Source organism: Pteronotus mesoamericanus, unplaced genomic scaffold (assembly GCF_021234165.1).
Source record: "Pteronotus mesoamericanus isolate MK-2021 breed Mesoamerican mustached bat unplaced genomic scaffold, CSHL_Meso_final contig_730, whole genome shotgun sequence".
In the NCBI taxonomy this organism is placed as follows: Eukaryota; Metazoa; Chordata; class Mammalia; order Chiroptera; family Mormoopidae; genus Pteronotus; species Pteronotus mesoamericanus.
Genome location: NW_026555246.1, coordinates 91,846 through 113,541, shown reverse-complemented (window position 1 = coordinate 113,541; position 21,696 = coordinate 91,846). Strand labels below are relative to the sequence as shown.

Genomic DNA, 21,696 nt, shown 5'->3' with positions numbered 1-21,696 from the left:
GGGCAGCGGGCGTGGGGGCGCCAAGAGCCAGGTGCGCCTGCAAGGCCCCAGGCTTTGCAGCTCAGCTCTGGATTTAACGACCCCCAGCTCTGTTACTTCCAGGGCTCCCCTATTTTCTCATCAAAAAACAGAGGTGCAGGCCCTCCCAGCAGCATCTGACACACACCAGATCGATCAAGTGTGGACCCATGACCTGACCTTTGGGAGGTCGGCACGCCACACACGGGTCTCCTCTGGATATCTGAAGAAATGGCAGTTCTGAGAGGTTGTCACCTCCCCGAGCCACACAGTGAGGAGGTGGCAGAGGCGGAAGCCTAGACCCTGGGAAAGCCTGGCAGGGAGGTAGGAGGACCAAGGCACCCCTGAGGCCCAGGCCACAAAGCATCCTTCCCGGGGGGTGGCAGGCCCCATTGCCTCTCCGCGGCCAAAGGCGGGGAGGTCCCTTCTCCCTGAGACCCTTGAGCATATGGGCCGCGGGATTGGCCTGGCACCTGCAAAGCTCAGCAAATGCCTCCGGGCACTAAGAGTGAATATGCAGGCAGGAGAGCCCCCACCTTTTGGGGGGCATACGGGAAGGCTTCGGGGAGAAGGAAATCTTGCGCTGAGTCTGCACGGTAAGTCGGAGTTAACCAGGTGAAGAGGGAAGGGAAGGGCATACCCGGCTGAGGAAGGAACTCAAGCCAAGGCAGGTGCGGCTGGAGCTTGCAGAGGGACCAGGAGTGTGGTGGCTAGGATGGCAGGTACCAGATCCTGAGGCTTCCAGAGCCTCCCTGAGGAGCTGCATATTTGTCCTAAGATCACTGGGCTCTAGTCTGTGTGGGTCAAAGCCTCCTTCCAGGTCCCTGGGGCCGCTTCCAGTCCAGGGTAGGGACACACACACGCCACGTGCGGAAATCTACACAAGACAGAGCTTTATTGATGTAGCACTTCCTGGCAAGGGGTGTGTGGGCCCAGGGCAGGGCCTGCAGCACCACGACGGGGGTGGCCTGGATGTTGGGGTCCCCCTGAGGCAGGTGGGGCAGAGGTTGGAGTGGCCTTCCCACCTCTAACCCACCCTGTAGCTGGCATGGTCAGGGAAGGGGCGTCAGGGAGGTGGTGCTAATCTCCGTTCCCCCACGGGACACAGACCCCCTCCAGCCCAGAGTGGAGGGATAGGGCAGTGCTGGCGGTCAGGGCACTGGCTGACCCCTTTCCCCGCCCCCACTCTTCACAGTATATATTCCGATCAAAGATGGGGGAGTTTGGGGGACTCCCTAGGGGTGGGTGTAAAGGGCGCTAAGTCAAACAGTTGTTCCCTCCTCCAACCCACCCTGGAGGGGGTCTCACTGTGAAGTGGGACAGGGGCTGAGGGGGGGCCCTGGGCGGGGGTATGGCCAGCCCCGCTCCATTTTCCAGCCTGGGGCCCTGCAGGGGCTCCCAATAAATAACGTCCGGCTCCATCTCACCCTTCACTCCCAGCTCCTGCCCTCACACTCCTTCAGGCTGGCCAGCTGTGACCGGTCCCCGTCCCCGCCCCGCAAGCCGGCGCTCAGTTGTGCCTCAGGGGGCTGCGCGCCCCTAGCGGCCATGGCAGGTTTTGCAGCACATCTGGCGGAAGTAGGCTCGGCTGCAGAACTGAAATTTGAGCACTAGGGGGCAGTAGGCGACCTTGTTCACATCTTTGCACTCTGCAGAGGGTAGGAGCGGAGTGGGAGTCAGGCCTTGGAGCCCCTGGGCTTCATGTGGATTATTTTATTCCATCTCTCTAATGCGGCACACTCTCAAGTGAATATATTTTTTACCCCCTGACAGAGGAGAAAACGAAGGCAAGAGGTGGAAGATGAACCCAGGCAGTTTGGCTCTTGTGCCTCCGTAAGTAATCTATTGCTAAGAAAAAGTTTACTTAAATGGAAAAAAAGGGTACATTTAAAGTAGTGGTTCTCAAGGGGATGCGACTCCCCCCCCCCAGGGGATGTTTGGCGATGTCTGTCACACCCGCTCGTGGGGAGGGTACCCTACTGGCATCCACAGGGGCAGGTCAAGGATGCTGCGAAACATCCCGCAATGCCCAGGACAGCCCCACGACAAAGGGTCACGTGGCCCAAGATGTCAATCGTACTAGAGGTTAAGAAACCGATTTGAGGAAAGGATATTAGGCAAATAATGCTACTGGTGGAGGTGAATAAGTCGAAGGTCATGGAGGTGGCTGGAGGCGTGACCCACGTCTGGGCCCCCAAAAGGATCAGGTGCCTAAAATGCTTGGCACACAGTGGCACTTAACAAATGTCTGCAGGGAGGGGATAGTGAGACTGGCCCGCAGGAGACAAAAAGGCGTTCTAGTGGCTGGGAGGGGTGTGTGCGCCCCCTGCCCCCCCTGCCCCGCGGTCAGCACGCCCACCTCTCTGGTGGCTTCCTCTGCCCAGGCCCCTCCTGTGCCCCTTGGTCTCCTGCCCCACATACCTTCGGGACTGTCCCCGGGGGGTGTGCTGTCACACTTGGCCTCGCACTGCTGCGTGGTGGGTGGCCGCAGGGCCTCGGTGCACTCGTGCGACGGCTGGCCGGTGTGGCTGGAGCAGCGCACAGCGCGCTGTTGCTGCCCGAGGCCGCACTGCGCGGAGCACTGCGGGGCGCCTCGGATGAGCTCCCGCACAGCTGCTCCTGTCCTGGCCTCCACCCCCCAGGGGCACCCACCTACCTCGCCCCACTCTCCTGCCACCCAGCGGGCAGGGGGGCAGCGGCGCAAGTTGCAGCGCATGGTGGTTGGCGGCTTGGCTGTGGGTGAGCAATGTGCGGGGGGCAGTGTGGTGTGGTGGTCTGCGCTCTTGCAAAGGACGACGCGATGGCGGAGGCCCGGCCCGCAGCTGGGGGTGCACTGCAGTCGGGGTGGGGGGCGTTCATGCTCAGCGGGCCGTGCCCCCTCCTGTGCCCACGTGCACAGGGAGTGGGAAGGATGCTGCTGGCCCAGTGGGTGGCCAGGAGGGGCTGGCTAGCCCTGGACCGGGCCGGAGGGTCCGTCATGGCTATTGAAAGGGGCCTGTGACTACAGGGGTGGGCGGTGCCTCTGCGGCCGCCGGGACCCAGGTCCTGCCCTGCGCTGCCCAGGGAGGGGGTTGGGCAAAGGTGGGAAGGGTGTCTGACCTCCGACCATTCCAGGGCGGTCCATTCTGGCGGGCAGGCGGGGCCGTGGCAGGCTTCCAGGACAGGTGGGCGCGGCTGTGGGCACGCGTTATCGTCCAGCGTCTTCTCCTCGGCAGCCGACACGCGGCGCAGACACACAACAGAGCGGCTGCGCACGCCGGCATCACAGCTGCGGCTGCAGCGTGACCAGTTCCCCACAACCCAGCTGTGGGGGACACGGGGGTCTGAGCGTGTACAGCAGGGCGCCCTGGCCCTGGGGCACTAGCATCTCCTTCTCCTGCCTAGCACCCAGCAACGCTACGGAGACTGGCACCGAGCTGGAAGCCCGGGCTCGGAACATTATGTCCGTGCTGGGGTGGGAAGGTACATCACCCCAAGGGGAGGTGACTACCTGCGCTTGAGGAGGAACACCCACTCTGATTCCAGGAGAGCCCAGACCCGGCCCTGGGGGACACCGTCACTCCAGTCCTGAGGCCACTTGCTCCTCTGATCCCAGCAGCGAGGCCCCTGTTGCCGCGACCCCGCACACTGGCCAGTACTCACTCAGGGGGGCAGGGCTCTGTGTTGCAGGCCCGCTGCCTCTTGGGGAGCTTGCTGTGGGCACTGCAATGGTGGGGGGCCACGGCCGAGCTGTCCAGCTGGTTGCGGCATTCCACGGCTTGCACCTGGCTGCCTGGGGGTGGGTGAGAGGCCCGCTCAGCCCTGCCCAGTCCAGGAGGCCAGGCGACTGGAGCCCCCCACCCCACCCTGGGCTCACCACCGGCACACTGGGCAGAGCACTTGGTCCAAGGCGCGTAGTGCCAGGAGTAGGGGGGCAACGCATCGCGGGTGATGGGCGCGTTGAATCGGTAGCGGAGGGCAGGCAGCTCTGTGCGGGCCAGCACCTGGGGTGGGGAGGGAGTGCATCAGAGCCAAGTCGAGCTTGGAGTCCCCACAAGGGTGACACCCTCTGCACTTTGTGTCCACCATTACCATGACGATGAGAGATGCATTAATGGGTCCCAGGGCTTCCAGGCTCTGCGTCTGATTTGGCCCTGGTCGCAGCTGAAAGGTGGTCCCAGCCAGGGGCAGGCGGTGCGGCTGGGGGGTCCCGGGCACCCCCTCCAGCAGCAGGGACTCCTGGTCCCCCTTCAGGGCTGAGGGATAGTGCAGGGTCAGAATCCCGGCCAAGCTGAACCCCAGCCCTCCAGCCCTGCTCGCCAGCTCACCTAGGTGACTAAGGGACAGGTTCAGGTCCTGGATGAAAATGTGGATGGAGCCTTTGGGGATCCAGACGACTTCCTCGTACCCTGGACAGTGAAGTTAGGTGTCGCCTACTTGGCCTGTCTCCTACACCTGCCTGCCTCCTTCGGCCCCAGATGATAGCAGCTAACCATTCCTGCACTAAACGCTTACAGGGACATCATACTGTGTCCCCAGCTCCAGCCCTGGGAAGTAGATAAGTCATTATACCCATTTTGCAGATGACAAAACTGAGGCTCAGAGGAGCAAAGCTACTTGCCCAGGTTTGACAGCAAGGTTGTAGCCGAGCTGGGATGGCAAACAACCTTTCCTGCCTCTCTAACCACCGGAATGTCCCCGCCCCCACCCCGCCCTCTCCCCAGCAAGCAGCAGGCCTGGGTCTGGGCGGAGAGGAGGGGCGCTGTGGAGGTCCCGCCCAACACAGGGTGACACAGTGGCTCTTGCAGTCTGAGTTGGGATGAAGGAGGCTTCACAACTCGCAACCTGGACGCCCATGGGCCCCGGGGAACTCTCCGTCCCCAGCTCTGGTTAGCCTGCCTGCACGCCCGCCTTCTCCTGAGTCACACTTAAGCAGGAGGCCCCTGGGCGGGGGAGGGAAGAGGTCTGGGTTCCTGCCATGTTGGACGTTCTGATCACAAGATTTAGGCTCCAGAGCCTAAGGCCAGTCCTTACTCCTGGTCTGGGCATCGCTGGGGCCCCCAGGACTTTTTGGGGTCTCAGCACTCCACGGGGCCCTGGGCTCGAGAGTTCGCTCATGTTGAGCACTGCGGTGTGTGACCGCGCAGGGGGTGTCCCACCTGCCCCTGGCGAGGCCGGGCTGAAGACCCCCTCGATGGTTTCGCAGGCACTGCCGTCACCCCCACACACTCGGCACTTGTCCTCCCGCAGGTCGGAGCCCAGGACCCGGTCACAGCCCACGTGCTGGGGAGGGCAGTGCAGGGGGCTGTCAGTGGGGCGTCCGCCTCCCATTCCCCCACCGCCTTCCCTCTCTCTGGGAGTTCCCTCCACCTTGCACTCGCCGCTGACACAAATGTCCACCGTGTCTGGGCGGCAGGGTGTCCCGTCTACCACGGCCGCCGCCCTCTCCGTGTAGAAGTTGAAACCTTCTGCGAGGCAGGTGAGTGAGCAGGCCTTCACGCCCCCTGGGGGGCACGGCCCAGTTAGACCAAGAGCCAGGAGGCCCTGGGGCTCCCTGCTGGCTCTCTGGGGGAGGGGAGGCCCAGAGGGACAGGCCCCGATCCAAGAACGCTGGGCAGGCTAGGCAGGAGGAGTGGGGCTTCCCAGAGCCCCGTCCGGCGCTCTGGCTCCTTGTGTGAGGGGAGGGCGCAGGGCCGACCCCGCGATGCTGAGCCCACCTGCCGTCGGAGGCTCCCGTAGCCTCCTGTGCTCCCACTCACCTCCTCGGTACGTTTTCCATGTGTAGAATTTTCCACGGAAGGGGATGCTGTCAAATTCGGAGCACTGCAGTTCCCTGAAGTCCTGTGAGCCAGGGGGACAGTCCTGGGGGCAAGGCAAGAGATGGGAGAGGGCGGGAGGCCAGGTGTCCAGGGACAGGGGTGGGGCAGAGGCCGGGGCGAAGAACTGCTGCTGGGGCAGAGATGGGGTGGAGTGCGGCTGGAGGCAGGGAGGCGGCTGTGAGGACTGGGTGGTGGCTTGGGCTAAGTCCAGCCAGTGGGGCCGGAGGGGCAGGGGCATCGGAGATGAGACTGGGTGACACCAGACGTCCGGGGGGCAAGCTGGGGATGCCGCCTGGGTTTCCGGTGTCAGGCCCGGGGGCCTTCCCTGAGGGAGGGGGCCTGGAGAGCAGCGGCTGACTCGGGGAGGCGCGGGCTCTCTGCGAGTGAGGGGCATGCGCACTCCTCAGAAACAGCGACCCGCTTGCTCCAAAGCTCTCCCCCTGAGCGCCCCGGCTGCAGTAAGCCTCGTGTCTACTGGGTGTGTGTGCCCAAGAGGGGTTTACACCAGGGCGCAGCACGGAGAACCCCAGCGTTCAAAAAGGGGCAACGGCAACGCTGAGAAAAGGAGACAGGAAGCTGCAGCCTAGGAGGGGCCGGGAGGGCAGGAGGCGGGGATGCAGGCGCGGCGGGAGCTTTGGACAGGAGGCCTGTGGTCCCTGGTCAGAAGAGGGCACAAGCAGAGACCGCCAACGTGGCTACTGGGTTCGGTGACCGGATGCTCAGTGACAGCTTTGGGGCAGGCAGGGCTCTTTGGGGAAACTGGGCTATGAAAAGGGAGAGGGTGGGGGGGGTCAAACTATTATTCTAGGTGGGAGAGTCATCTACTGCAAGAGCTGAAAGGAGCCAGATCCCCGCGAGGTGGGGGGAGGGAACTGGGTGGGAGGCACATGGAGAAGGGCAGGGGGGTGGGGGGGGTGGCGTGCGATGGCCCGCAGGTGGCAGCAGCGGCTCCTCGGAAGTTGATTTGTGCCTTTATCCCCAGGGACCCGGCTTGGGGGAACTCACATCCGTGTTGCAAGAGCGATGCCGCCGTCTCTCGCCCAGGCAGTACTTGCCCCCGATGGTTGGCCTGGAAAGGGTGGGGAGAAGTGAGAAAAATGGGGGAGTAGGAGCGGCCCCCCATCTCCTTGCGGGGTGTCCTGAGGACTGACCTGGGGCTGTCGCAGTGACGGCTGGAGGAGGACACGCCGCCCCCGCAAGTCCGGCTGCAGTCGCCCCACGGGGTCCATGGGCCCCAGGCCCCATCCACGCCCTCGGGTCGTGACCCGAAGGGGACGCACACCCGCTTGTAGCACCACTGTGGGTGGAATGGGGACAGGTGAGCCCAGCTCGCCCGGCTAGTGGGGCTTGGTGCTCATTCCTACATCCCTCCTCCCACCTAGCCCGGGAGGACAGGGGGGAGGTCCGAGCACTGGGTTACGGTCAGGTGGCATAGGGGCGTGGCCAGGGAGCCAGACGCTGCTCAGGGAAGGGTCCTGAAGCTAGTACTGGGACAGGCATGCCTGCGGCCGTGGTTTGAAGTGTGGACTCAGGCCAGGGACAGGGGACCTGCAGCGAACCGGAGCCAGGGGGCGGGGCCTTGGCCTGCGCTGGCTCACCCCCTTGTCGATGGTGTGCGTCTGGCACAGCGTGCCCTCGGCGGCCGGGATGCTGTTGGTGATGCACCGGTTGCTCTTGCTCAGACACCATAGCTCACTGCAGACCTCCTGCGGGCCAAGAGTCTGCTCAAGCTCGCCCCCTCCCTCCTCCTTCAGGGTGGGGCAGAGGGGGGACCCAGGCCGCGCGCTGGGCAGTGGGCCCCCAACGCGCCTCTCCTGGGTCTCAAATCTTGGATCCTCGAGCAGGGCACGGCCTGGGACCTCCTCTCTGCCTACATATGCACTGCACTTACTGAACACCCGTGTATCGTAAATCCCTTCCGGCATCATTATCCCAAATCTGCTGCAAGAAAACCAAGGCTCAGACAGGCGAGGTCACTTGCTGAAGACTGCACAGCCACTAAAGGGCCTCTTGATTGCTAACCCAGACCTTTGACTGAAGGGTCTATGATGCAACCCCTTTTCAGTTCAGCCCCTGGCACCTCCTGAGTTTCCAGGAGGAAATGTGGGATTTGCTGAGGAGTGAAGGAGGATCTGGATTCCCCTTGGGATGGCAAAGCAGCCCTCCCGCAGGCTGTGGTTCTGGAAAATCAGGCCTGAAAGACGGCGCAGGCCAACGGGTGCATCTCTAGCTTTTTCCCGGTGGGCGATTCTCCTTTTTTCCCTCACCTAAACTGGGGAAGTTCCCAAAGGTTTATTCTGTGGAGATTGGGAGGAGACAGGCCCGGCTGGGCCTGCGTGGGGCGCCCCCTGCTCCATCCACCAGGGGCGCAGCAACCCCCTTCCTACTTCCTGAACTGTTGGCGGGGCCGGGCCCAGCAGCAAGTCCCGTTCCAGTCCCAGGAAGTCGCTCTGAGCCTTCAGGTCCAGGTTAATATCCTCAGACCACACCCGCTGGATGCAGGTGCGGCCAAATCTTAGACCCTCCAGCTTCCGCCCTGCCCCACCCCCAGGGTCTTCCCCTGTGACGTGGAAATCCTTCAGTCTCCTTTTTATAATCACACGTAATCTCTTTGAACATAATCCTTCCAAGCTTTGTAGAAATGGGACTGGACCACTCAGTGGCTATAGGGAGGGACCTTTTCTGGGTCAACCTCTGAAAGACACCTACACACATGGGAAAAATTTGGAGGGTTTTTCTGAGACCTGGCCCCTCAAATATCCTCGAGGGTCCCTGCCTTCTGCTCCTTCAGAGGATACTTTTCAGCTAAAAACAGCCCCGTCTTCTGGCTTCACCTGGCTTGTGTCCTCCTGGCCGTTTGCAAAAATATCATGTGCTCTAATCGCACTTCTGATGCCTCTTAAAGAGAACGCCTGTCCCAGCCCCGCTGCCCCCCCGACCCCCCCTCCCCGCGGGACACACTGTACAACGTGTGGGCGCTGCAGCCCCGCCGCTCCCTTGCCTTCTCTGGACTCGATTCCTCACCTACAAGACAGGCCTTGCCTACACCAAAGGCTGAGAGGCATGAGGCAGAGTAGATACGAAAGCGCTTGCACAAATGCCCTGTTATTGAGCAACAATGACCTCAGCTATCTCTGGACCAGACACTAAGTAAGCCCAGCTCCTTACACATATTAACCAATTTACATGTAGCCAACAACTCCCCTTTGCCAGGAGGGCCAGGAACACGTTCCTCGGAAAAATAAAAGGGAGAGTCAATTCAACATACAGCTAGCACTGGTCTGTGCTTGATATTCTGGCACTTCCTCCCCTCCCCCACCCCTTAATAAAATTTGGAGTCATAGAGAGACCTGGATTCAAATCCCAGCTCTGCCATGTTCTCTAACTGTGACTCTGGGAAAGGCACCCTCCCTATGTCTCAGCCTCTTTGTCTGTAGTGTGGGGGGAACAGGGTCATCAAGAGCTTAAATGAGATGACACATGTCACATACTTGACATATCGTGAATGCTCAGCAATGCCAACCAGTGTTGTCACTGTTAGGACGCCCGGGGCTCGGCAGATGCTCAAGGTCGTCTCAGAATTCGTTCGGAATTCATGAGAGGGTGCTGGAGTTACCAGGCATGTTAGGGTGTGGGGGTGACAGAGTAACATCAATTACATGTGAACTGAGGCAGGGTTGAGCTCCTTGGGTTGCGCTGAAATGAAGCGAGGCATTTTAACAGGTGCCGACCCCCCAGTTTGAGTTAACGTGGCTTTAGCTTGGACAGGGCCTTGCAAACTCCAATCTTTTGAGTCTGGACAGCGTAAAGTATTGGGGTATCAGGGTTGGGTCAGGCTACTAGGTTTGCGCTGTGAGGAGGCGGGAGTGTTTTTTGGGAATGGGGGAGGTGGGCAGGAGAGGGCAGACCCCAGCCGAGCTGGTGGCCCCATGGCTGGGGCAGGAAGCCGGCAGCCGTCCCGCTGCCTGCGGGGAGCTGCGAGCAGGACCGGGCTCACTTCCCTGTGCACAGAGGGGGCTCTGGGAGCTAAGTCTAAATCTCGGGAAAGACTGGGGAGCGGTCAGGAGGCTCTGAGCTTGTTGAGCCAAGGACTGGGGCCAGAAGCTCTATGCCAAGGGGGTAGGGGTGTGGGGAGTGCAGACAGGGGGTCCCTGGGAGGCTGTGTCCAGCTCTTGGCCAAGTGGGGAAAATGGTTCTTCCCCAGGGAAGCTGTTTCCACCACGTCTACATATTTGGTTAAAAATGGCCCTGGTTAGGGCTCTTGGGACTTCAGTCCCTGCAGCCCGCTGCGCTGCCCACACGGTGGCTGCCAGGCTCTCCCCCGCCCGGCCCCCAGATCAGGGGGCCCGAGAGCCAGGAGATCCCATTCTTGCCCCCAGTTTTGTCTGACTGCGACATCTGTACAACCCCAGATGCCTCCACGCCCCAGCCCCACGGGGCTCACTCCCCTTCCCGGCCGTCCCGACCCCGCCACCCGGGGAGGGGGTGCCCCTGTAGAGTCGCCCCCCTGCGGCCCCTCCCCTCCCAGGAAGGAAAGCAGGAAGGCTCTCTCTACCCCGTATTTACACTGACGCGATTTGACTCCATGCTGGAAGCGGCACTGCTCGTCCGCGTCGTAGGCCTGGCCAGGTGCCACGGTTGGGTACACGAAGTCCTGTCTGGGGGGCCGGTTGTTCAGGCAGAGCCCCAGGCCTGAGCTGTGGCGAGAGGAAAGCAGCTGTCATGTTGGGGGGCTGCAGGCCAAGAACTCAGGGGGTCCGGCTGGGTGGGGTCCCGGGGAGCAGCCCTGCAGGCGACACGGCCCTTCTCAGAGGCAGCCCCGGCTGGCAGAGGACCCCGCCCGTGGCCTGAGGGGGAGCCTCTGGGCGGGGCAGGCGCGCCGTCCTCACTCCAGAAAGCTGGCGATGTAGTCGCGGCTGCAGGACGACCACACGAACGGGTTGGTCTTCATGGTGATATGGGCGGCCATGAGCTTCGCGGGGTCCTGGCCCCGGGCCCCGCAGCTGTTCCCCACGCCGTCGTGGTTCATGCCAAACCTGCGGAGACGCGCGTCGGCTCTGCCGGGGGCTGGGGCACCTGCCCGGCCCCTCCCGCCCTCCCCTTCCTGTGGCCCTGGGGCCTCACGTGTGTCCGATCTCGTGGGCGATGGTGAACGCTGTGGCCAGGCCGATGTCCTCGTTGATGCTGCAGCTTCTCTCTCGCTCACACATCCCTCCCACAGGGGCCAGGCCTGGGAAGTGGGCACGCGGGGCGGGGCTGGGGGCTCAGGGCTGTGCTGGCCAGTCCATCCACCCTGTCGGGTCCCCACCCCCACCAGGGCCAGGGCCACCCAGCCCAGTGCCTTCACAGACGTGTGAAACCTAGGGGGCGTGGGTACCTAGTGTGCCACAGGGTTTGTTCTTGTAGATGCAGATGTCATAGCTGTGGAAGGAGAGGGGCCAATGAGGAGGCTGGGTGGCCTCCCTAAACCCTGATGAGGCCACCATGCCTGTTGCTGGGGGTTAGGTTCTGTCTGGGAGGCACTGCCTGCCTCTCGCCCAGAGCCCCACGCTCGGCCTCCAGCTGGCCCTGGGGACGCTGGGGTGCACGAGTGACTGACCGGCGGACTGACTGAGTGAAGGAGCATCAGCGCTCAAGTGGCCCGATACCCGCCTCCCACGTTCTCAGGCTCCCAGCTGCCCCTCCCGTCTCTGGCTCCCCGCGTGGGCAGCAGCTGAAGAGCCCCAGCCTCTCCATCTAGCGGGCGATCCCCTGCTTGGACCGGGATGGTCCCCGGGGCCACTGGCTCCCCTGGCCCAAGCCGTGGAGCCCTCCCCACCCCTCACCGCGTGATGAGCACCGCTGTGTCATGGTTGGCCACACCGTGCTCCGGAATGGCGTTGCCATGGCCGCTGCGGTTCACGATGGATTTCTGCCACTTACAGAAGCTGTCCAGTGACTTCCCGGCGTGGTGGGTGATCTCCAAAGTGGGCTGAGGATGGACAGAGCGAGGTGCATGGGCGCCAGCCGCCCCGGAGAGGGCAGGAGGCACCGGGGTGCTGGGGAAGGGGTGGGGCTCCCGCACCTGGTCCTCTGTGAGCAGGATGAGCCGTGTTACCAGGATATTAACGATGTTTCCCAGACTCGAGTCTTGGAAAAGTTTGGCAACCTGACCTCCAAGAAACAAGAGAAACGGAGTCTTAAGAGGGGCCCAGAGTGGCAAACAGAAATACAATGACAATATCTCACTTTAATCAAGCACCTACTGTGTGCCCAGCCTCAGGCTAAGCCTGTGCATTTATCTTCGCATGAGTAGGTACTACGATCACTCCCATTTTGCAGATGGGCAAACTGATGCACAGAGAGGTTCGGAAGCACAGCGGGTAGGTGTCCTAAGTGGGACTCAAGTCCGGTAAGCCTGCCTGCAAGGACTGGTTTCTTGCCCAGGACATTTGTTTCTGACTCACCCTCGCTCAGCTAGTCAGCTTTTTTGTCCTTCATCCCTCCCCTGCCAATGCCTGGCTGCCTCCCTTGTGTCTGCCCAGAGGGGGCCTGAGGGCCGTGCCTCATTCCATGGCTCTCTGAAGGTGCCAATTCGAGCATCACCACAGAAAGGGGGGAGTGTCGGGGTAGGGAGCTCTGGAGACAGCGGTCCGAGGGACAGAGGAAGCGGCCCGGGGTACTGGGGACAGATGATGCGGCGACCTCGGAGCCCTAGGACATCACTGCCCTGCGTGGAAGCCTACAGAGACCCTGGCAGGTTTTAGGAAACTGAGGACCCAAGGGAGGGAAGCAGGGCCGAGGCAGGAAGTAGTGGAATCAGATATGGTGGCGGGTCAACATATCAGGCCATCTGTCTGCTAGGCTTTCTCTTCCCCTCTTTGCTTCAGTGAGACGGGAGCACCGGCCATCAAGCGCCTGCTGTGTGCCAAGCGCCCTACCTGGCTTCCCTCCCGCCAACTCTTCTGCCCTGCTGTCGATACTATTTCAACTCCATTTTACTGAGGGGAAACTGAGGCTCAGAGAGATCTGGAGTCTTGAGATCTAGTAGGGGCACTGAGTATATCTCAGTGGGGGCCAGCGAGTCGGCTGTGTGAATTCATGGCAGGTGTTTGGGCGGGAGCTCTGCACGCACACAGACATGTGTCCACATGTGTACTGGTCACCTCAGCAAGCACCTGCAAGCTGCGTGCTGATTTTTACATAGCAAACAATTATGCAACCCCTACTGTGTAGCAAGCACTGTTCCAAGTGCTTTATCAGTTCACTGCATCCACCTTAGTCTTATGAAGTGGGTGCTATCACTATTCTCACTTTACATAGGGGTGAACCAAGGCAGGGGCGAGGTTCATTTGTCCGAGGGAACACAACTACGCAGCGGCAGAGCTGGATTTCGGCCCAGGCTGGCTGGCTCGAGTCCTGCTCCTAAGCGCTGTGCCGCGCAGGCCTCCTTTCTCGCCCTGCCCCCTCCCATCGGTTTCTCTAGCCTCAGGCCAGAAATCGGGGGTGCGGTAGTGACACCCCCTTTCCCGACGTCCGCAGGCTCCAGGCCCTCGGGGCTTCGTTCCCAGGGAGGGGGAGGCACTTACAATGTTCATGATGGCCAGCACGTACTGCTCCACATCTCGGCGCCCGTGGTACGCCACCATCATCTTGTCGGCCACCACCAGGGTCTCCACGTAGCGCTCTCGGCTGACCGAACGCTTCAGGCCCAGCTGGCCGCGCTCCGTCTCGTTGCCCAGCGGCCGCGCAGGAGGCGGCTTCAGGGTGCGCAGCCACCACGGCCGCCCCTTCCATGGTTTCTCGTCTGGGTGGAGAATTTCTGGTCAGTATGCGGGTTGCCCCTTTGGTCCAGTTCCCTGTCTGCTGGTTCGCCTGCCTGATGGGTTACCAGGTATCTTGTTCTTTTGCTCCTGGGTAGTCTGGTTGCACCATGCCAGGTTCTCGAGGTGTGCCCTTACCTGGATGCCAGGTTCTACAATGATGTGGCTGCCCCCCTGCCACACTGGCTGGTTGGACAGCTGCCCAGTACCCCACGACAGCCAGTATGACTATACCACTTCCCTGAAATCCCACTACCTGTATGTATGTGTGTAGCAGCTGGACTCGCTGCTGGAACTGTGACTGTACGTCTCCTCAGCCTCCCAGACACGGAGCTTTCTAATCAGCACGCTGCACGACTGTGCGGCTGCAGGACCAGGTGCCTTCGATGGCCCCACGGCCCGCCCGCACCCCAGCCTGGCTGCCCACCGCCCGCCTGCCTCGCTGTGACACCGTCCTTTTCTGTTTGTACAACTGACTGTGGCTGTGCATCTGCCGTAGGTTCCTACTCCCAGGGTTTCTGGTTACACGGCTCACTGAATGCCCCAGGGCCCCGCACTGCCCCTGGACAGCGCAGCTTTCTAGCTGTGTGATTGTCCAGGTACCTGTTTCGCTGTTGTTTAACTTTCTGACTCTCCCCCTCCTCAATGTCTGGTAACACCGCTGTTCTGCTGCCAGTCTCACTGCGAACTGGACCTTCTGAATGGCGGCTGAGCCCTTCTTAGCCAAGCCTGGCGTTTTAATTGTGCAACTGCTCGAGCACCGGCTACAGCCGCCCTGCGGCTCAACTGTCTGCCCAGGCCCCAGCCCCGGAGCCGGATGCTTTTGCACCTGAACGCCTGTCCGGCTGTCTCACTGCTGGGCCCCTGGACCGTGGCGGTGATGGATGGGCTGTTCCGCTGCCCCACTGCCCAATGCCAACCCTCCCCTCGTGTAGTTTGCCCACTTCTGCCTCAAGGCGAAAGTGTGCCGACCCCCAGAGACCGAGGTACCTCTCACTCCGCAGGCTGTGTCCAGATGGGGGTGGCGCAGGGAGGACCGCTTGTACACCACGTGGGGGCCACTCTCCTCCGGGCCCCGGCCCCTCTTGGGTCCACCTTGCAGGGGCTCAATCAAGTACTCTTCCTCATCTGCCACAATCAGGCCGTGCTAGGGTGGGGGAGGGGGACAGAGGCCTTGGATCAGGTCCTGGTCCCCAGGACCCCTGGGCTCTATCTCGTTATTTTGTTCCTTCTACCTTCCTGGGTTTAGGTGGTTATTCCCTTCCTAACCTTTTGAAGGTGAGGCTCAGCTCATCACATTTCAGCCTGACCTAAGGCTATACATTTTTCTTCGAGGACTGCTTTAGCTGCATCCTAAATGAGCTAATTCTTTTGATTAGCTCAGAATATTTAAATATTTCCATTCAGATTCCTCTGACTTACATTTGGAGGTGTTTGCCTTAACTCCCGAACTCGTGGGCATTCCCCCCGCCTCCCAGAGCCCCCTGCTCACCAGGCCCCCACAGGTGCTGACAGCCACGTGAGAGCTGGCGGCCCGGCCCTGCAGGTGGCCAGCGTAGAGGCAGTGGGGCCGGGCCGCCCTCTGCCAGGCCAGGCCCTCCCGCGTCCAGTACTCCACAGACACGTGCCCTGCCAGAAGGCGGGAGCTGCGGGTCAGGTTCAGCAGGAAGTGGGTGCTGGGTGCGGCCACCTTGTAGAAGAGGCGGGACTCGGCTGCAGACCCCGTGGCCCGACGCCGCCTCCGGGGGCCGGGGGCTGCGAAGGCCAGCAGTGCCCCATTGTCATCCACTCGGGTGGGGAAGGCGATCTCATAGTTCTCCAGACTGGACAGGAACTCATCTGTGGGTGAGGGTCAGAGGCCTGGGGCGGGCCCTGGGGAGGACCCCCACGTCCTGGCTGCTTGGCTGCAGGGCGCGTGACGCTAGCCTCACTGGCCCCTCGGTCGAGGTTATCAGCTGCAAGAGCCTGGACTGACTGACCCCAGGGCCCGCCCCGCCCCCCAAACTGCAGCCCCAGCCCCGCTGATCCCACCTTAGCTCCTCGCTCCCTCCCCACCGCCGCCCCTGGACCACCCCTACCTTGAGACCGGAAGGCATGTGTCACCTCGAATGTGAGGCCCAGCCCCAGGGCGAGGGCCCAGCGGAGGATCTGGCAGGCGGGAGCCATAGAGGCCACGTGTCCACATGTCTCTTCCCAACCCCGGCTGCCGGCAGCCCCCACAGCGCCACCTTTCCCGTTCACAGCCTGGGCAGCATCGCCGGGCTCCTGGGAGGGAGGAGCCGGGTCAGGAGCCTGACCCTGCGTCAGGCACCCAGCGGACGAGGGCCTGCAGCTCCCCACCCCCAGCCTGGAGGATGCCCAGGGCATTGCCCCAGTGGGAAGATCCCAAATGCACTTTCTTACCCAGTACCTCCTCATCCCCCATCTCCCTATGCTCTAGGACACGCAGGGACCTTGGTTCTGTGGGCACCTACTATGTGTCCGCTACAGGCCTGATCAGCCTCAGACCCTTTCACTTCATTTTTGCAATAACACTGAGAGGATCCATTCACTGGGTAAGGGCTGCAGGATAGGACACAATCCTTGTCTTCCCTTGTTGGGCTTAGTTTCCAGGGAGTGACAGGTGACAAATAAAGAGACAAACAAGAGTAGTTCAGATGTGACGCTTTCTCTAGAAGAAATAACGGGGAGGCTTGAAAGCAGAGGCGCGAAGGACCAGAGGAACCCAGTCACGGGACGGAAGACACAGGAGATGGTCCACTGGGCAGAGAAGAGCAGGATCAAAGGCCCAGAGGCAGGAAGGGGCGCTCTGTGGACCCAGGCCCACAGGGCACGCAGGCCCCGCGCGGGGAGGCTGGCGCGGGATGCACGTGAAGCCGGGTCAGTGTGAGGTTTTACCCCAGATGGAAGCTGAGGCCCGTTTCGGGGTGGGGGGCTCTGCCTTTGGATGCTGTGCCACAGGCCACGCTGCCCACCCCACCTGCGGGGCTGGAGTCCCGGCAGTGCGCTGGCCCCCGGGCCTCCCTCCCGCCCTGCCCTTCCCGCTCCGCCCTCCGTTCTGCTTCCGCTCCCTTCAGATTCCTTCTGGGAGCTGCAGGCTTCCTCTGGTATCTGCCCCTGGCCAGCCTGACACAGACACCACTTTGGGCCACCACTCCGTGCCAAGTCTTCCTGCCCCTCCTGTCTCCACCCTCCTTCCCCTTCATCACACACTGTCTTGTTTGCTTTGCCGCCCGGCCAAGTCTGGAAGCCGATCCCCAAACAGGGCAGTTCAGCTTCAGAGGGCTGGAGCCAGGCTTTCTCTAAGATACCGACTTAGAAGCCAACATTTCCCGCTTCTGCTTGGACCCCCCCAGTGACGGGGAGCTCACTCTCTGGCACCCAGCGGCCCAGCTGCTCCTTTCGGCTGGGCTGTTTACCCTTTGGTGTTGGGTTTTTTTTTTCATTGTTTTTACCTTACGGGGGCTTCAGTTAGCACCACGGTATGGGGTCCCTGTGCGTGGGCCTCTGTTTCTTCTCCAGAGCCTGGACAGGGAGAGGCCGTGAGGAGGAGCTGGGCCGGACCTCTGGAGTTCAGAGGTCATTGAGAAAACGCTGCCCTTCCCTCTGGCCCTGGTGACCCTCCTTCTTGGGTTTCATCCTTCCTCTCTCCCAGCACACCGCCCCCCAAGCTCCCTCCTCTCTTCTTCCGCCTCCCCCTTTCCTATTGCCTCCTCAACCCCACCAGCCTGAGAGGCCCTGACCAGCTCTGGGATCAAAGCCCTGCCTGGGTGGGCTCCCCTGGACCCCCTCCTGCCTTGAGGGCCCTACCCCACGGCCAAGGTGGCAGCATTTGCATTGCAAGGGAGGCTGGACACCCCCCCCCACCCCCGCCCCTCTCCTCCTTCCCCCAGTGGGGCCGCATCGCACCTAAGCGGCTCTGTGTCTCGGCTGCCCTGCCTTTCCGCCTTTCTGCCCACCTCCTCCAGATCCTCATCACTGTTCCTAGGCTGAGCGCCTCCTCCCAGCAACCTCACACCCCCTCTGTCCTTCCGGGTCAGGTTCAGGTGGGTTGTGGGGACAGTCCTGAAGGACAGGCATAAGTGGGTGGAGGCAGAGGCGGGGGAGGGGGAAGCAAAGGATAGAGGCCTGCAGGGCAAGGCCGGGGGGGTGGGGGGGGGAATGAGATCTCCGGGGGCGAGGGCCCAGCCCCCGGGGTGACTGGGAAGTGTGACCTGCCCCCGCACTGGTGGGGCCACTCGAGGGTCACAGGTCTGGACAGGGGACGTGAGGGTGGGTGGGGAGAGGGGATTCCAGGCCCTGAGCCTGGCCCGGGACAACAGATGTCGGCAGGGGATCTGCTGTGGCGTGTGTTTGTGGCGCGGGAGCGTGACTGCACGGGTGTAACTGCAATGTGACTGTGTGCGTGGTGTGTGCGCCCACGCGACCCTGTGAGGCCGTGTGCACACCCAGGCCAAACCCCCGGCCCCTCCTCCCAGAAGGCTGGAGGGAGGCAGCCCGCGGGCTGGTGGTGGGGGGGCCCCCCCTGCCAGCGGCTGGAGGAGGAAATGCCGGCGGAAAAGGCCCGGAAACAGAGGCTCCATGCCCTCCCCGGGATCCTGGAGGGACCCGTGGCTCCACACCCAGACCTCCTGGGCCAGCGAGGAGGACTGGGCTGCTGGGCCTCCCTGCGAGGCCAAGACCTGGGCGGCCGGGCTGCCAGCTGCCTCCGGGCGCTGCACATCTGGCCGGGCGACCCGGTGAGGCCAGCAGACAAAGGCTGGCCGCCCACCCCACCCTCCCCGCAGCCCAGTGGGTCCCCCGAACCAGCCGCTAATTAAAGGCCTGGAGCCGGACGGGCTGGAGACACCCTGAGACAGAAGGCTGTGGCCTGGCGGACCGACTCCGGGGAAGTGGGCGGCGCCACTCACACCCGGACACACAAATGCACCCTGGCAGAGACACACACACTTGTGGGCGACCACACCTGCACAGCTGGGGACCGATGATCAGATCCCGCTGACCCACAAAGGATCCCCCCCACACTCAGTACACACTTACACACTCAGGGACACAACCACACACCCCAGCCCTATGTGCACACACAGACAACCCAGAGACAGACACACAAAGACACCCGGCTTACACACACAGACATGCACACACTCATTCACACACACCAGACCAGGGACAAAGTCACCAAGTCCCACAAGCCTTGACACACACTGCAGACGCACTTACATACAGGCATTTACACACTGTTACACTCGGCTGCACCCGGGGACAAACACAGATGTTTGGAGACACGCTCATCTCAGCGCTGACACACACAGCAGACCCCATGCCCACAGGCTGGCTTACACTCACACTTAGGCAGACACACAACGCTCCACAGAATCACACACACATTTCCGTGGAGACTCACACATGCAGAGACACACGCATTTACATATACGTGGATGTACACACACACACACACACACACACACACACACACACCCCACGACAAGGCGCTCGCTGGAACTTAGTGTCGCGCACGCTTAGGAACATCGCGCACCAACACAGCCCCCACCGCGGCAGGGTGGCCACGACCGCCCCACCCGACGCAGGCACACCGTTTCCCGAAGCCATGCACCCCGCCCGGCCCGCGAGCCCCGCGCCTTTACCCGCGGCCGCCCGCCCGCCCGCCGGGGCCTCCGTCGCGACTCCGCCGCCGTCTCGCCGGCCGGGCGCGGGGAGGAGGAGGGAGCGCGCGCGGCGGCGTGGCCGGGGGAGGGGGCGCGGGGACGGCACTTCCTGAGCCGCCGGCCAGGGTTATAAAAAACCCCCAAACCGCGCGTCGCCAGAGCCCCGCCCGCCGCCGCCGCCGCCCGCCCTGGGCCGCGGGATGGGCCCGAGCCAGGGACCCGGGAGCTCCGGCGCCCCGCCTGGCCTGGCGCCCCGTGGTGGAGGCGGGGAGGCTGGGGGGCGAGGATGGGGGAGGGAGGAGGTGGGCCGGGAAGGGTGAAGTGGGCGGGGATGGTGGGCGGGGGTGGGAGGAGGGGAGGAAGACAGGAGGGGGAATGGGGAGGGAGGGAGAACTGGGTGGGGGTAAGGGGACCCGTAGGAAAAGGGGAACCGAGTGATTGGGGGAGGGGGAAGATTGACTGGGAAGGGCCGAGGAGCTGGGGCCTGGAGGAGGGAGCAAATCGGGTCGGGGTCCTGAGAAGGAATGGGGTGCGAAAGAAATGGGAGGAGGGGAGGGGGAGGGGAGAGCCCGCGCCTGGCCAGCATCAACAGCATCGACAACAGCTGTTATTTATTGAGAGCTAGTCCTCCCTCAAACAGGCACTTATTGGGCGCCTCCCGTGTGCCAGGCACGGTGCCCGGGCGGCTGCGTCCATCTCAACTTGCCCTGCCCTCCCAGAGCTCCCCTCTGGGGGCTGGACCTGCTCTGGGCCTGGCCGTTCCCATTTGCAGGAGAGGAAACTGAGGACAGAGAAGGGGGAGGGGCAGGGGGGCGAACCCTGGGTCAGTGCTAGAAAGAAGGGGAGCTAATGCGTGAAGGTGGGTGACCTGGGCAGTGGAAAGGGGTGAGATTGGAACTCCTGCTGCCTGGCCAGGGGCTGGTTCTTCAGTGGGGGGCAGGGGGGTGACTCCCAGACTTTACAATTCCAGGCATTTTCCAGGCCAGGCCCCCAGGGAGCTGGGCAGAGCCTGGCCTTGCCCTTGGCCTTCTCTGAGTCTCCATTGCCTCATCCCTGGTGGTGGGGGCTTTTATGGGACCGCTGGGGGTGGGGTTCAGTCAGCGGCAAACATTCGTTTTGTTTGTCTCGAACTTGGAGTGACAGGTCAGGGCTCATGCATACAGCAGGCACAGGGTAAATACCAATCTCCTGGAGCTCCCTGTGGTGTGCGGCCTCACCTCCACCCCATCCCCATCCTAGGCTGGACTGGAGGCGTGGGGTGTTCTCTACCCACTGCTCCCAGGGCCTCTTGAGTCCCTAAGAGCAGGTTCGGGAGGCCAGCTCCGGCCTCTGCCGGCGCGCCATCGCCGCGGGCCTGCTGGGAGCGGGCCCCACGCTGCCCTCCGTGGTCCCCTTTCTCCGCCCGAGAGGTGGCCGCCTTGGCTTTCTATTTGCCCTATGCGAGAAACTGCCACCTTCAGCCCAGTGGCTGCTCTGGCTGCTGGTCTTTCGTCTGGCGAGCGGTGGGGAGGGGGGGCCACTGCACGGCCCTGGGACCTCAGGCTGCTTTGAGCCAGGAGCTGCAGGCTCTGCCACTTACCGGTTGTAAACCTCTTCTAAACTGGCCCCATCCCCAGCCGCAGCCCGTGGGGTCCCTGGGCCGCCCTCCCCCTGCTGGGCGTGGTGTGGTTGGGGCCTGAGACAGGCCCTAAGCCGCTGCTACCCTCCCGGCCCTGCGTGCCCCATTGATTGGAGATGGGCGTGGCAGGGCTTTTGGACCTCGAGTAGCATTTGGAGCTGAGTCCGCATCCTAGACAATGTCTTGTAAGAACGAAGCCACCAGGTGGAGGAGGCTAATGGTCCCAAGGTCATCATTTCAGCCCTGAGCAAGCTGCCCCTGAAGGCCATCGCTGGGCTTCATTTATGCAGTCTTTACTGGACACTTTGGGGTCAGGTGTTGGTTTAGGACCTGGGGACGGATCCAGGAACATCAATACTCTCCACTCCCGTAGGTCACGGCCCTGCCTTGGGGCCTTTGTACGGTGTCCCCTCTGTCTGGAATCCCCACGGCCCACTTGGTTTCACTCTTCAAGTCTCGGCTCAGACATCGCCCCTCCAGCGAGGCCTTCCCACCCTTCAAATCCCACCCCACAAGCCTTCTCTTTCATTCCCTAGTTTACTTTAATCTTAGCATGAGCCTGACATGCTCAGTGGAACACTTATGTTTGTAGGTCCTCTGTCCCCCTCTCCAGATGTTAGCCGTGAGGGAGGCAGCCTTCAGTTGTGTGGTGCACAACAGTCTTCCCCTGCCCCCCCGCCCCCCCCCCCCCCCCCCCCCGCCCCGTGCTTAGGACAGGGCCTGGCCCTCAGCTGGGCTGTGTTGAAGAAACAGAACCAGAGAAAGGCTCCCTGTGGAGGTGGCATTGACGTTGG

At 62.4% G+C, this 21,696-nt stretch overlaps 1 protein-coding gene across 1 annotated transcript; it reads right to left on the bottom strand.

Moving 5' to 3' along the window:
* Window positions 1-943: 943 nt before the first annotated feature.
* Window positions 944-19,298, bottom strand: ADAMTS10 (ADAM metallopeptidase with thrombospondin type 1 motif 10). The gene is made up of 25 exons (XM_054583330.1): window positions 19,264-19,298; window positions 15,697-15,883; window positions 15,111-15,457; window positions 14,609-14,765; window positions 13,385-13,602; window positions 11,881-11,964; window positions 11,642-11,787; window positions 11,194-11,237; window positions 10,941-11,046; window positions 10,706-10,852; window positions 10,372-10,513; window positions 7,415-7,522; window positions 6,968-7,113; window positions 6,822-6,885; window positions 5,757-5,859; window positions 5,368-5,501; window positions 5,157-5,280; window positions 4,326-4,406; window positions 4,090-4,253; window positions 3,875-4,001; window positions 3,661-3,790; window positions 3,118-3,322; window positions 2,675-2,851; window positions 2,440-2,599; window positions 944-1,667 (listed from the first exon to the last, which is right to left on the bottom strand). Exons 2-25 carry the CDS (start codon window positions 15,782-15,784, stop codon window positions 1,558-1,560), a joined length of 3,312 nt encoding a protein of 1,103 aa, XP_054439305.1. The 5' UTR covers window positions 15,785-15,883; window positions 19,264-19,298; the 3' UTR covers window positions 944-1,557.
* Window positions 19,299-21,696: the final 2,398 nt, after the last annotated feature.

Coding starts and splice junctions, on each gene's coding strand:
- ADAMTS10 (XM_054583330.1), bottom strand. CDS start 15,784: ATGGCTCCCGCCTGCCAGATCCTCCGCTGGGCCCTCGCCCTGGGGCTG. Junction 13,603..14,608: donor CACAGCCTGCGGAGTGAGAG/GTACCTCGGTCT, acceptor TTCTCCACCCAG/ACGAGAAACCATGGAAGGGG. Junction 7,114..7,414: donor CGCACACCATCGACAAGGGG/GTGAGCCAGCGC, acceptor TTCCACCCACAG/TGGTGCTACAAGCGGGTGTG.